The 14,397-nt window shown below is 55.5% G+C and overlaps 2 protein-coding genes across 2 annotated transcripts; one reads left to right on the top strand and one right to left on the bottom strand.

The window, feature by feature from the left end:
• Positions 1–375: 375 nt before the first annotated feature.
• LOC124966481 (cytochrome P450 2F2-like) lies at positions 376–5,684 on the top strand. Its single transcript, XM_047527757.1, is given in 11 exon segments — positions 376–1,720; positions 1,929–2,150; positions 2,429–2,591; positions 3,368–3,517; positions 3,700–3,860; positions 4,043–4,166; positions 4,169–4,218; positions 4,302–4,443; positions 4,534–4,721; positions 5,188–5,329; positions 5,415–5,684. Coding segments are annotated over 11 exon segments (1,569 nt in total). The 5' UTR covers positions 376–1,675; the 3' UTR covers positions 5,597–5,684.
• On the bottom strand, positions 3,369–14,285 carry Egln2 (egl-9 family hypoxia inducible factor 2). The gene is made up of 7 exons (XM_047527760.1): positions 14,199–14,285; positions 12,149–13,224; positions 7,479–7,598; positions 6,932–7,068; positions 6,649–6,716; positions 5,396–6,317; positions 3,369–3,524 (listed from the first exon to the last, which is right to left on the bottom strand). Exons 2-6 carry the CDS (start codon positions 12,995–12,997, stop codon positions 6,262–6,264), a joined length of 1,230 nt encoding a protein of 409 aa, XP_047383716.1. The 5' UTR covers positions 12,998–13,224; positions 14,199–14,285; the 3' UTR covers positions 3,369–3,524; positions 5,396–6,261.
• Positions 14,286–14,397: the final 112 nt, after the last annotated feature.

Below are 14,397 nucleotides of genomic sequence, written 5' to 3'. Positions count from 1 at the left end.
TCCAGAGTACAATCAGGGACAAAGACACAGAGGGAAAGATGGAGAGAGTCAGAAGGATGGAGAGCTGGCAAAGAGAAACACATGGAGATACTGAAAAGATGGAGAGACAGCCTGAAAAACAAAGACTGGGAGTGAGACAGAGAGAAAGTGAGAGGACGACAGAGAGAGGCAGTGAGAAAAAAGAGAGGCCCAGGGAGAGGGAAGACAAGGAGATTCTAAACCAGAGAGTAAGAGAGGCCATATTCATTCAGCACATTTCCTGGGTACCTGGTATGTTCTGAGCACTATTTTAGGGCACAGAAGTGAAGGCAGAATCCCTGTCTTGAAGAGCTGGCATTCCAGGGGCAACCCAACAGAATTGAAAGAGAGAAATAAAGAGGGTAGAGAAAAAGCCAAAGACCCTAACACAGAGGACCCATGCATGTACATGTACCCCAGCCATTAGTGGAACACAGAGGACTTTTCTGCATGCACATGTACCCCAGCCATTAGTGGAACACAGAGGACTTTACTGCATGCACATGTACCCCAGCCATTAGTGGAACACAGAGGACTTTACTGCATGCACATGTACCCCAGCCATTAGTGGAACACAGAGGACTTTACTGCATGCACATGTACCCCAGCCATTAGTGGAACACAGAGGACTTTACTGCATGCACATGTACCCCAGCCATTTGTGGAACTAGCACCTTTGAGCAGGAATCTTGCCCCTCAACCCACAGAGGCAGGGACAGTGGAGTGAGGTCAAGACCAACCAGAGAGATAGAGAGAGAGAAATAGACAAACACTAGAAAGAGAGAGAGCTCCCAGACATGAATAGGGAAGGGAAAGAGAAGGAGATAGAGGCAGAAAGACAGAAAGATGAGCAAGGGAACAGACAGACTAAGTGAAGGCGACACTGAGAGATGAAACAAAGACAGAGATGCTGAGAGACAATCCCAGAAACAACTCCAGGCTCAGTCTCTGCAGGCTTCCCCATTTACTCCTCCAAGGCCTGGGCCCTGTGCCAGGCAGGAAGGCTAGTTCTGACAAGACAGAGAGGTGTGGGAAGGTGCACCACATTCTGGAACAGTCTGTCCCAAGTACTAATTCAGCCCCATTCCCACCCCTGACTCATGCAGGCTTGAGTCAAACCCCTCCAGCCCCTGCCCCTACAGGAGGGAGAAGATGTGGGTTAAGTTTGCCGGCCTTCATGGCCTGGCCTCAAATAGTGATGTCTGCTGAGGGATTGGGAGATGGACACCAAGGAGCACAGCAGCAGTGTTGCAGGACATTTGGGGGGCAGAGCCTTGAGAATCACCATGGCAGGAGTTCTCAGTAGGACATAGGTAGGGGTACAAAGGGGTGACATATGAAAAGGCATCCAGAAGTCACAATGATAGGCACAGAAGTTCCAGGCTGATGGACACCAGGATTCAAATGACCATCAAGGGGACAGGTACAACCTACAGACTTCCAAGAGCTATGGAAGTGACAAAGGCTCAAGAGTGAGTCCCTGAAAATCACAGACACAAGGCAAAGGAGTGTTAAGTAAATGGACACATTACCAAGAATGACTTTAGAAACCTATTTTGATTCAAGAGTGTATTAAGCAATAAGAGGTACAGTGTACAGCATTCAGGGGCACTGGTACAGAGGTGGTCAGGGTGTACACATCCACAGGCCAAGAAAAATGGGTCCAAAGGTGGAAGAGGCTCAAGAGGATGCACTTGGCCAGGTGTGTTGAATTGAGAGTGGCAGACCGAGGCAGATACGCGCCAGCAGGAGCCAGGACACAGAAGTGCCAGTGCTAAGGGCTGGGGGTGGGGGCGGAGTGGAGGCTGGGGATTGGGAAATCTTTAGAAAGCGCAGCCCAGCAGACACTTGCCCCTCCTACACGGAATCTCCACCCTTGCCCCAACCCCAAACCCGTACCAATCTAACAGCAGGAGGAACTCAGGCAGAGGCAGGCTTCAAGGGTCTCAGGCATGCTGATCACTGGAGTCACGACATTGCTGCTGTCACTCCTGGTGCTGGCGCTGGCCTGGTGGGCAAGCGGCCGAGGAGCTCAAATGCGGAGCAGCTTACCCCCTGGACCCACGCCGCTTGGGTTGCTGGGGAACTTGCTGCAGCTGGAGTTCGGAGGTCTGGACCGAGCGCTCATGAAGGTAGCCCAGACAGTGGGTGGTGAAACAAAATTCTGGATTGTTGGAGATGGGATTGAGGGTTCGAGCTCCTGCTTGACTGAATGAAGACAGCGGAGGGGTTGGGGACCTAGACTCTTGGGTCCGAGGGAGGAAGGAGTTAGGGAACTGAACTCCTGGACCTGGGGAATGAGGGGCTGGAACTTCTGGGTCTGAGGGAGGGAAATGGGGACTCTGGGGTCTTGGTGGAGGGAGAGGACCAGGAACCTGGAGCATGTCCCCTGAGCACTGACTCCTCGCAGCTTTCCCGCCACTGGGGTCCAATATTCACCGTGTGGCTGGGCCCACGCCCTGCTGTGGTGCTGTGTGGCTACGCAGCGCTGCGGGACGCATTAGTGCTACAGGCAGACACCTTCTCTGGCCGCGGAGCCACGCCAGTCTTCCAACGCTTCACTCGCGGAAACGGTGAGGCCCAAGGGGTGGAAGTGAAGACCTGGACCAGCCAGTTGGGGTGGATAAAGGGTGGAACCGGGCAATAGGGGCAGGGGCCAATGGAGAACAACCGTAACCAGTAACCAGCGGGATCAGTGAAAACAGGGTGGGGCACAGCTACAGTGCAGGGGCCCAATCTAGGTTCATCATGCAGAAGGGAGAGAAGAGCAAACCCAGATCAAGGATCCAGACCAGTAGAGGTGGGGTCAATATGTGAATAGAGCCCATAAGGTTGACAACTGAGTGATCTGATACAGGAGTGGAGCAAGACCTGGCGGTGTAGCCCAGTGCAAAGTGCTCTCCTAGCATATGTGAGGCCTTGGGTTCCATACCTAGCTCCACAAAAAACTGTCGCTGAGATGCACGCCTGGAACCCCAGCCACTCAGGAAGCTAAGGCAGCAAGTCAAGTACACGAGGCCCTGGGTTCGATTCTTATATGGGGAGGGGTGGGGGAACCATGAAGTATTATGAGGATTGGAGGCCCCAAAAGGGGTGTAGCTAGTGACCTGGTGCTTCCTAAATGGGGCGTGGCCACCACCCTCCCCGCCTCCCATTTTTTGGTAATACTGGAGATTGGACGCAGGGGCACCCTACCACTGAGCTTCACCCCCATCCCTTTTTAAAATTTCGAGTAAGAGTCTCAGTAAATTGCTCAGGCTGGCCTTTAACCTGTGATACCCTGCCTGTTTCCTGATGTACCGGGCTACATCACACCCGGCCACCTCCCCCTTTTCTGTCTTCACCTTAGGCATAGTGTTTTCCAACGGACCACGATGGCGAACGCTGCGCAATTTTGCCCTTGGCGTGCTGAAGGAGTTCGGGATGGGTACACGATCCATCGAGGAGCACATCATGGAGGAGGCTGCTTGCCTGCTTGGCGAATTTCAAGCCACCAATGGTGGGGCCTGACAGGAAAAAGCAGAAGGGCCTGGGTATGGGGGTGGCCAATGGACTGCCAAGAAGGCTAGGGAAAATGTTTGGGTAGATCAAGTCCAGGGAGCTCCTGCAAGCCCAAGGAGCTAGCTAGCTGGTGGCCGCACCACAGCGTTATGCCCCATGGTTCTTTCCATTCAATGCCAGGAACCCCGTTGGACCCCCGGCGGCTACTGGATAACGCAGTATCCAACGTTATCTGTTCTGTGGTCTTTGGAAAGCACTACGGCTATGGGGATCCAGAGTTCCTGAGGCTCCTGGAGCTCTTCAATGACAATTTTAGAATCATGAGTTCCAGATGGGGTGAGGTAAGAGTGTGTGCCCCTAGAACACATCCTACCCTACAATGGATCATTACAATGGGAGTCAGGTTCTTGGAAGAGTTCTAGAAACTTACAAACTGATATCAAAGTCATGGTCCAATCTCCCCAGAGGAGAAAGTGAGGCCTAGTGGCCTTGTCCAAAGTCCTACTGAGCCCTGTCTTCCCAGGTGTACAACATCTTCCCCTCCCTCCTGGACTGGCTTCCTGGCCCCCACCACCAAATCTTCCAAAACTTTGAAGAGCTTCGAACCTTTATCTCTGAGCAAATCCAGCAGCATCAGGAGACAAGAAGTTTGGGGAGCCCCGTGATTTCATTGATTGCTTCCTTGACCAGATGGATAAGGTGCTGGCCCCTGCTGCCCTAAATCCTAGGCAGGACCCAGTAGCAGATGCCTGACTTGAGACAGCACTCATCTATGCCCACAGGAACAGCAGGACCCAGAAAGTCATTTCCAGGAGGAAACATTGGTGATGACAACACACAACCTTTTCTTTGGTGGCACAGAGACCACTAGCACCACCCTGCGCTATGGGCTCCTCATTCTGCTCAAGTACCCAGAGGTGGCAGGTCTATGAGCTGTAGACACCCAATATGAGAAGGTGGGTTTGGGGGGCTGGCTCTGGGCCTGGGTCGTGTGTCTCACAGACTCCTGCCCAGCCCAAGTGCAGGCAGAGCTGGACGCTGTGGTAGGTCGGGCCCAAGCCCCCTGCCTGGAGGACCGGGTGCGTCTGCCCTACACCAATGCAGTGCTACATGAGATTCAGCGCTTCATCAGCGTGCTGCCCCTGGGCCTGCCTCGTGCCCTCACCAGGGACACCCACCTCCGGAGCCACTTTCTGCCCAAGGTGAGGATGGAGTCTGGTGATTCTGTACAGGCCTGAGCAGGGCAAGCACCTGTCCTAGACTACGGAGGGAGTGACTGTCCTCAGAGGACAGGAGAACGACACACTGGTGCTGGGACTGAACCCAGGGACTCGAGAGTGCCAGCAAGTGCTCTAGCACAGGGTCACATTCCCACCTCCCCAATGGATTTTTAAAAACCAGCCTTGGGCCAGGCACAGTGGCCTATACCGGCAGTCCCAGCTAATCTAAAGGCTGAGGTGGGATCTGAGGCCAGCCTTGGCAACACAGGGAAACCCCATCTCAAAAAGAAAAATTGGGTACTTGGAATGTATACAGCTGTGGTAGAGCCCTTGCCCAGCATGCATAAGGCCTAGGTTCTACCCCAGCAGGGGCAGGGTGCAAAAGGGTCTTGGATGAGGCAAAGGCAGTAGCTAATTTGGCTGGTAACCTGTGGTGTGTACCCCCTAGGGCACCATGGTGATTCCCCTGCTTGTTTCTGCGCATCGGGACCCCACCCAATTCAAGGACCCTGACTGTTTCAACCCCACCAACTTCCTGGATGAAAAGGGAGAGTTCCAGAGCAATGAGGCCTTCATGCCCTTTGCCCCAGGTCTGGGTGGGTATGGGCCAGGAGGGGACCAGCCTGGACAGGCCCTAGGGAGCATGTGATGCTCACCATGCACCCATGTCCCCAGGAAAGCGCATGTGCCTGGGCGCAGGCCTTGCCCGCTCAGAGATCTTCCTCTTCCTTACGGCCATCCTGCAGAAGTTCCACCTGCTCCCTGTGGAGAGCCCCAGCAACATCGACCTCACCCCACAGTGCACTGGCCTGGGCAACGTCCCCCCAACTTTCCAGCTCCGCCTGATGGCACGCTGAAGGCGGATCCCATCACCCTGGCCTCACTGGCCCTCACATCTCTTTCCCCACTGTGGTCAATAAAGACCCCAAATTGCAGAAGGAGAAGTTCTCATTATGAGGGGAGTCAGACGTTTGCAGCTCTGAGGTAAATTTTTATTTATTTCTCGGCTGACAGGACTTTCATACCCATGCTCCTCCTGGCACCGTATCCTGCCCAAGCAGCGGCAGCCCAGTCCAAAAGGTGCCATGGCCAAAGGGATTGGGGAGTCACTTCACATTCCAGGCTGGAGGAATGGGGGAACTGGGGATACCCCACCCCACAAACCTTTTCCAGCAAGAGGCCATGACTCACCTCAACCCCAAATCCTGCCTCCTCCCAGCTCTCCACACCCAGCGGGGTAATGACCACGCAGGGCAGGACACAGGTCCCCAGCTTCAGTAATAGCCCCCAAAGCTGGCCACTGCCCCGGTCACAGCCCCAGTTCCCCTCACAGAGCAGCAGAGATCACTCCTCCTCCTTGGTCCTCAGCGATACAGAGCCCTCCATGCCCGGCAGGACAGAGGCAAGCCAGAAGCAGCAGCAGTGGCAGGGAAGAGCAGGCACTAAGACTGTGGGCTGCCGTGGGGCCCAGGCTCTCCTGAAGTCGGGTGAGCTGTCCTCCATGCAGCTCCAGGGCCGGTCACTAGGTGGGCGTGGTTGACTGTGACACAGGTACTTGGACACCTTTCTGTCCAGATGCTGAGGATGACAGGGGGACAAGAGAATGTGAGGCATCAGGGAGGGGTCAAAGAGGTGGAGGGACACCCTGGAAGACGGGGAGAGGATCAGAAAGAAATCAGGCACACGTTGGGGTTACTAGGAAGGAGAGCTAAGGAGGGATGAGGAAGAATGAGTGGTGGCACTTTTAAGACACTGATGAGGGGGCGGGGGGTGTAGCTTAGTGACCAGGCATGGGTTCTATCCCGTGTATCACCACCACCACCAAAAAACTCTGATGAGGCATATGGGTGGCTTGAGGCCAGCGGGACACAGGGAACAGGAAGGACATGAGGGAAGAGGAAGCAGATACCTAGCTGATACTTGTCTTTGGCTGCTGCCCGCTCCTTGGCATCAAAATACCAGACAGTGATGGCGTACCTGGGGACCAGGGCAATTGAGATCAGTTTTCTTCAATTCCAGTCACCACATCTAGTGATGCTGGAGTCCACCCTTTTGAGCCACCTGCTTCTATTCCCACCCAGGACCTCTCTCAGCATTTTATCACTCCCAAGTCCCTTTGAAGGACTGAGAAGACTAGCACAAAAGGAGTACAGGTGGAACATTAGGTACATCCCCAGAAGAAAGGATCATACCTGGTGGCATAGGCTGGTTTCACCTCGTGGGGGTTCCGACGATCAGACCAGAAAATGAGCAACCGGTCAAAGAGAGGCTCAATGTTGGCTACCACAGGCCTGCCCTCGGGAAAGATCTGCAGCAGGCCACCATGCACCTGGGGGAGGAGAGGATGAGGCTGGCTGGTTCAACCTGAAGCCTCTGCCTTGCACTGCACCTGGGTGCCCACAAGGAGGCGTAGTGCCAGCACATATCACTCCCACCACTCAGGCTCTTAAAATGAGTGACAGCCCAGAGTCTGCATCTCCATGGAGATGGGCAGGAAGCTACTAAAGACAGGAAAAGGGGGTGAGGGCTCATGACAAGGTTGGGTGGGGCTGGGCAGACAGCACCATTCCCGGAAAGCAGGGGGAGTTCCCACCACACAGTTAGCTAGGGAAGGAGGTGCTATTCCCAGGAAGAGCCCACAGGCTGTACCACCCCTGAGGCTGAGAAGGAACAGAAGGCTACAATCTGAGCTGGGAGTGGAAAGCATGGTCGGGAAGGCGCCCCACCGCCACACCCTACCTTAACATCCCAGTTCTGATTCAGGTAATAGATACAGGTGATGCAGCGACCATCGCCATGGGGATTGTCAACGTGCCTCACGTACCCCAGTCCGTTGCCTGGATAACACGCCACCATAGCCTGGCAGAGATGGAGGGAGATGGTTTACTGAGACTAGACAGGGACATCTTGAGAAGCAGCCATTACTCCCTGTTCACACCATTCCTGCTCCTATCTTCCCCTGGATTCCTTGAGTGTCCGGGGCTCCAAGGACTTTCTTCTATTTCCACCAAGACTCCCATCCCCAAGTCCATTAGAAACCTCAGTTCCTGGGCCTCAACAGCCCCCTCCCCCACCACACCCCTCCAGGATGTGGCACCCAGATGGAGCTCAGTAAGTAACTATGGTATAATTTCTTAAAGATACTCTAACCCTACCTCAGACATTTCAATATTTTCATTTTCAGGTGTGCCCAAACATGGCCTCACAGCCCTAGGCCACCCCAGAGGCCTTGAGACTCGGAGGCCCAGGTCCCCCTTACTTCAGAAGTTTTGATGGGTTTGGTCTGAGATGGCGCCTGCAATTTTAAAAGTTCCTGGGGGTAATTCTAACATACAGTAACACTGAGAACCACTGTCCTTCACTACAAAGAATTTGGCTAAGTGATCTCTTCCATACATCTGAACAGGAACTAAAACCTTGGATCTCAAGGAAAGTGAGACCTAATTCCAACTCCAAACTTGCTAGGTAACCCTGGAAAGTCCCATCATCTGAATGGGCCTCAACTACCTCAACTGTAAAATGGAACTTAACACCTTCTGTTTCCAGCAACAGCATTAAACCCTCTGCAAACGTAACTTTGGAAGTTCCAGACCACCACAGATCTAATAGTCAGTACTTGACCTGGGTCTTGGTTACTGAGGTTATAGGTCTAGCCACAGAGTTCTTGCTTCTTCTGCCTGAGGGCTACCACTCCCCTTGTCCAGGCCTCACCGTGCTGTAGCCAGCACCCTGGGATCTTTGTCACCAGGGAGCTAACAGGTGAGTGTGATGTAAAGGAAAGGGCCCTGCAACTTCCACAGACCCAATTCCCACGTTCAAGTTTCAGTGCTGCCACACAGGCTGCTTCAGGAAGGTAAGTGACTAAGGTTACACAGCCTAGGAATGAAGCTGACTTCACAGGTCGTTGTGGGAATTGAATAAGGTAAAAATGTCTAGGAAGACACTCAGACCGTGCCTGCCACATGATGGAAGAACTAAAGAGTACTTCAGTTCTTTAAAAAAAAAAAAAAAAAGTCCCTGCCCCCACCCTCTACCCAAACCCACTGGGAGAGCTGAAGGAGGTTTTAAGTAAACAGGACGACTAGCTAATTCAAGACCCTTCGGCTTCTTCCAGGTCAGCACCGTGTGTCTTGACCCCACCACCCAGGGACAATTCTGCTGGCTAGGGAACCCCACCAATACTCAGCTACACCTACAGACTCACCCGGAAGGACAACCCTGAGGTAAACATTCACAATCAAATAGATCTGCCAAACAGGTTTGCCAAGCGCTCCATAATAGGCCAGATCAACTCAATCCCTCGTCCTCCTCCAAGGACCCGATCTCAATCAAATATTCCCAGGGCTCACCTGGATGTGTGGATGCTAAACTCTCTGTATCGAACATGTGCACATGATCCACCACAAATGCTGCCCTGGGAAGGAGGCAGGAGGGCTACCACCACCTAAGGCTCCCAGCAGTGGACAGCCAACCTTCTCTCAGGCAGTACCGGGGTACAACAGTGAGCGAGGCCCCCAGGAAAACCCTGGCCCCTACACTCCACAAAGAGAATTCTCTTTGTGCTGCTTACTCCCTGCAGATAGGATGACACTATAAGCAACCACTCACTGGCAGGAAAGAATATGGCCATGGCCATGGCCCTGGTGGCTTAGAATCTGTGAGTCACTGATTAGAGACGGACAAGGCCTGCCCAGTTGGGAATCCAACTGGAGGTCATGCTGGCTCTGCACAGGGGTGGATGGGGGAGACAGAGCCGTACCCTCTTCCCCACACAGCAAAGACCCTTTTCCCCAGCTCTCCTTTGCACTCTGAGAAAGACAAATTCCCAATTATGACCTCCACAGCCACCAACCTGTGTGTCATCACCATTCTCTGCCCCAAGCAGGCCTGTATACCTGTCCAGAGCACTTTTCCCCTGCTGGTCCTTGTTACTGAAGACCCGGGTTGTCACCTTAAGTACTCCAGCTGACTGTCCATTCCACTCCTCTCAACATGAAGTCAGCACGGGTTCCTGTCTACCTAGTACTGATCTGAAAAGCAGCCCCATTGGGCCCCTGGGGCCAGGCCTGCCTCCCGAGTGCCTCATGCTGCTTCTGCTGACTGAGAACACTCCCTTGAATCCTACCCTCAAGAGGGAAAGCCTCACCCACAAGGACAACAGATGGAGGGCAAGGAAACTTGCTCTCCACCTTTCCCATCTCAGGGTGGGCAGGTGTGATCAGAGCCAGGACACTAAAGAGTTAAAGGCTACTGATGATAAGAGCCCTACAACCACTGGACAGTCAGACCCAGACACACACAAAGTCCAAAGCAACGGACCCAGCCAATGACAGCTGGTCCCACCTCCAAGTTGCTCTTTAATGGGCAAATAAAAGCCAGCTAGACCTTCCCTGGGGTCCCCTTGATGCCAGCAGGAGTCAGCTCTCTCCCAGCTGCAGGTCAACCAAGCAGCAGGACCAGGGAGAGGAGGCAAGGTAGGACGACAAAGGAGCTCTACTCAGGAATGACAGAGGAACAGGTTACTGCTGGCTGTAGCCACACTGGTGATCTATGTTCCCACTGCCTCCACCCACCTGAGGACCCCACAGTCTCACTCCAGAGCACAGGGAAGGGAGCCCCGACATGGCCTTTGGAGGCAATGGGCTGACTCCTCCCCTTCCTTCCCCACCAGCATGGCCTATTCTTACCTCCCCAGGAATAAGGGTCACCTAAAGCTTTAAAAAGTCCAACAATTTCCTCTTCCTTAATCCTAGCCCAGGTCCCATCCCCAAACACATCCAGATGAGTTTCACAGGCAAAGAGAAAGCAACCTGTTCCCTCAACCCTCTCTCCCCACACTGCCACCAACTACCTGGGGACTATTCTGTGGATGAGTAAGCTAAAGCATGGAGCAGTGTCCCACCCTAGGCCATTCAGCCCTCCTGGTCTCCCCGACTTCCCTGCTACAAGGAGGGCTGACACCAGAGTGAAGCTGCTGAGACAGGAGGCCACACTGATCTGGCCTGCACAGGAGCCAAGCCCAGGGAGGGGCCGGTCTGGCTCTCCAGCTATCAAGTAACGGGAGGGAGAGGGAAGTAGGACAAGTTCCAGCTGGGGTGGGGAGGAAATAAGCCTGAGCCCCGGGGGAGCCCTGGACCCTGCGCCAGCTCTAGCACGAGAGGAAAGCCACAGAGGCAGAACCCAAAAAGGGACATGAGAGCAGAGAGGGGACACAAGGACCACAGCCTCCCGCTCACAGGGCAGAACACAGTCCGTGCCATCGGCCAGGATTTGCTGGTGCTGAGCAGCGAGCACTCCCTATAGGCCTTGTCCAAACACACCAAGCCTTGAACTCAAGGCCAGGGCCCTCATACCCTTCCGTGGAGAGAATGATCATGTCAGCGGGCCAGAAAGGCCCTATGGACCATTGTCTGTGCAGGGCTCCTGACCCCTGGTTCTTGAATGAGCAGCTAGAGGCCCATGAGGACCTGACAGCTGCCCACAAACTCCAACTAAATGTGCACTTTTCTTAAGGGAGGATCTGTGGCTTTTGGCAGATTCTCAAAAAGGCTCAGACTCCAAAGAGAGATAGAGAACTACTATACTGCAGCAAGAAAAAGGGACCAAGAAAAGACACGTAAGGACAGAGTCAAGGAAAGAGACCAGAGACATACAAGTGTGAAGTGACACAATGGACAGAGGGATGGAGGACAGAAACTAGGACAGGGAGGGGTGGGAAAGATGGTAACAGGAGCTGCACCTGGGCCAGCATGCAGTCACCCAATGCCACCTGCAGAAAGCAGTCCTCGAAGCAGTAGGCTCACAGGGCATAACGGAGCCCAGGGCAGGCTCTCAGAATGGTAGGCAGAGCCCTTCCTCGGCCAAGGGTTCAGCTTACCACTGCCACCACCACCCTTCAGCTCTGTCTTCAAGTATTACCACCTGGGAGACAGGATGGACAAGAGGCGCCAGCAAAGGGACAGATGAGCAGACAGGGCAACAGAGAAGGATGAGGACAGAGAAGACTAGAAGCAGAAATGTGGGGCTGTCTACATTGACTATTTTCAGCCTGAGACCCACAGTTAGATGCTAAGGGCCAGGAACCCCACCAGGTCCCAAGCACAGGTATGAGGTCATGAGTGTCAGTCACTCTCACTGGGTTCTCCAAGAGGACTCCAGGAACGTCAAGAACCACTGTGGCTCTAGGTCAGACCCCTGGTTTGTAAGTGCACAAGTCAAGCCCCCACAGGGAAGACAGATCCCTTCCCCTGGAGTCCTCCCCATAGTATGTCCCTTCTGCTACAGCTGCTTAAACCCTACTGGGACCCCAGAAGCCTGTCTCCAAACTCCACTCATTGCCACAGCGTTAGGCATTCAACAAACAAAAGTGGCATCAAGTTCCTCCACAGAAGGCTCCCAACTAGCCTTACCTTGGTGCGCCCATTGATGACGTAGCTGCCCAGCCGCCCAGCACAGTGGCGGATTACAGCATCCACATGGGACATGAGGGCACCGATGCTCCGACAGCCTGGCTCGTGGCCTTCCACCCAGGCAATCTGGTCCCCACGGATGCTGCGCGGTGGGATTGCCCGCTGGCTCACTAGCTGCCCATCACGCAGGCGCCCACCCCACTTCAGGGCCTCCACCTCAGCCAGCACACGGCCACCCAGCGTTGGCCCCAAGAAATTGTCCTTGACGCAGATGCCATAGTACCGCATGCAAGGCACAATGTAGTCCAGGGCCAGGCGTTCCGGTGTGGAGGGCAGGGCCTCTTCCCTCATCCTAGCACTTGCCTCACTGCTGCCGCTGCCACTGCCACTGCCACTGCCACAGCCCCTGACATCCTCCTCCTCTGCCTCCTGGTTCTCTTGCCTGGCCCAGGGTCGCTTGCTTGGCGAAGGGGCATCCCCACCATCCTCTGCCCATTTCCGCTTTGGGGCCTCAGGTCGGGCTCCCTGGGCTGCCAGTCGCTGACACTCCTTGGTGACCAGCGCCGCAGCACCTTCACTCTGTAGCGGCCACAGCTCACCACCATCATGTCCACCAAAGCCCTCCTGCAGAGGACTGGCAGTGGTGGAGGTGGCTGTGGCTCTGGGGGCCCCACTCCCTGCCGAGGCCTCAACAGGTGCTCCTGGACGATGGTAAGAGGGTAGCAGAGAACAGGGCAGGTAACTCTCTACCCCCATCCTGACCCGGCTGGACTCCAAGGGCTCTGACACAGATCCCGGCAACTGAGGGAGAGCCTGACTCAGGGGCTGCGGCTGGCACGGGCTGTCCATGGCAGCAGTGTCTTCATCCCCAGGGCATGGAGGGCACGGCCCGGGCCCATGGTGCCACCCTCCTCCGCCTCCTCCTCCACTTGATGCAGATGGGGGCCCCTGGGCCTGGTGTGGGGCAGGATGAGGCAGGGCAGGCAGTAGAGGCTCCTCTTGTGCCCTGGGGGTGCTCGCTGGTCCCCAAGTCCTCTGTTGTCCCTAGAGGCTTGGGAAGGGACACGTCAGGGTGGCTGGAGAGAGAGAGAGAGAAAAAGGGACATGAGAGAAGTTAGCAGCAGATAGACTGGGGAAGGATGGAAATGGCAAGGGCACTAATAAAGAAGATGCCAAAAGACGTGGCTATGCAGAAACCACCCCCCAATCTGAGGTCAAGATGGGGAAAAGAACAGTGAGAGGCCAGAGTCAGTGTAGATGACCCAGAGAGGAAGGCAGTGGGAGGAGTGGGGGAGGAAGAGCATCCACAATTAGAGAAGAGGGAGGGGGCCCGGGATAGAATAAGAATGGTGGAGGGGGGAGTAGGAGGGATCTGCCTGGAAGCTCTGGAGAGACACAAAAATGAAGGGGTCTACGGAAGCAGAGTAGGGGCTCTAGATAAACTCGGAGTTAAGGGGATCAACAGGCAAAGAAAAGGGGGCGTCCAGAGGCAGAAAAACAAACCGGAGGGAAACTGGGAAGGCCTGAGACGACCAGACAGAACGAGGTGGTGGGGTCGACCTGCGCCCAAGAGGAAGCCTGCTGGGGGCGGACACACACCCAGACGGAAGGGAGGTCCTGAGACAGAGTGAAGGGAGCCTCGAGGAGGGTCCACAGCGACAGAGGCAAAGACGAAGAAGATTTTACACACTCGGGAACTGGACGGGGGAAGAGTCCTGCTCCCAACCCCCTCGGGTGCAAGCCCTGAGGGCCCTCGGGGCGCAGAGGGTGCCGGAAGCAGGGCCCAGCAGTCGCTCGGACCCCGTACCCCTCCCCTCCGTCCCCCTGGACGCGTTCCCCGCTGCTCCCCCCAACAACGGCCGGTACCCAACGTGCCCGGCGCGCGTTTCCTCCCCCACCCACCCTCCGCCTCCCTCCCCGCTACCCGGGGTCGCCACGGCCCGCCACCGCGTGTCCGGAGCGCGCCCCCACACCGAGCCCGGCGCGCGCCGACGCCCTGACTCCGGCTCCCTCTCCTCCCTTCTCCCTTCCTCTCCTGAGCTCCGCTCACCGAGTTTTTTCCTCCGACCCCGGCGCCGCCGTTTGTGCCAGCCGCCCTGCGCTGCACAGCACGCCATACCCCGCCCCCACCACCCGCGACGCCCCGCCCCCGTCTCGCCCGGTGGGCACGTGACCGCGCCCGGGCGAAGGAGACGGTGCGTGCGCAGACGCAAGCTCCGCGGGGCAGAGCGAAAAAATTCAGTACACCC

This window comes from Sciurus carolinensis, chromosome 16 (assembly GCF_902686445.1).
Source record: "Sciurus carolinensis chromosome 16, mSciCar1.2, whole genome shotgun sequence".
Lineage (NCBI taxonomy): Eukaryota > Metazoa > Chordata > Mammalia > Rodentia > Sciuridae > Sciurus > Sciurus carolinensis.
Note: the sequence above shows the minus strand (reverse complement) of the source record. Positions and strands in the feature narration are given on the sequence as shown.

Coding starts and splice junctions, on each gene's coding strand:
- Egln2 (XM_047527760.1), bottom strand. CDS start 12,997: ATGGACAGCCCGTGCCAGCCGCAGCCCCTGAGTCAGGCTCTCCCTCAG. Junction 7,599..12,148: donor TCATCAATGGGCGCACCAAG/GTAAGGCTAGTT, acceptor CATCTCTGCCAG/GCTATGGTGGCGTGTTATCC. Junction 6,717..6,931: donor AAACCAGCCTATGCCACCAG/GTATGATCCTTT, acceptor CCTGGTCCCCAG/GTACGCCATCACTGTCTGGT.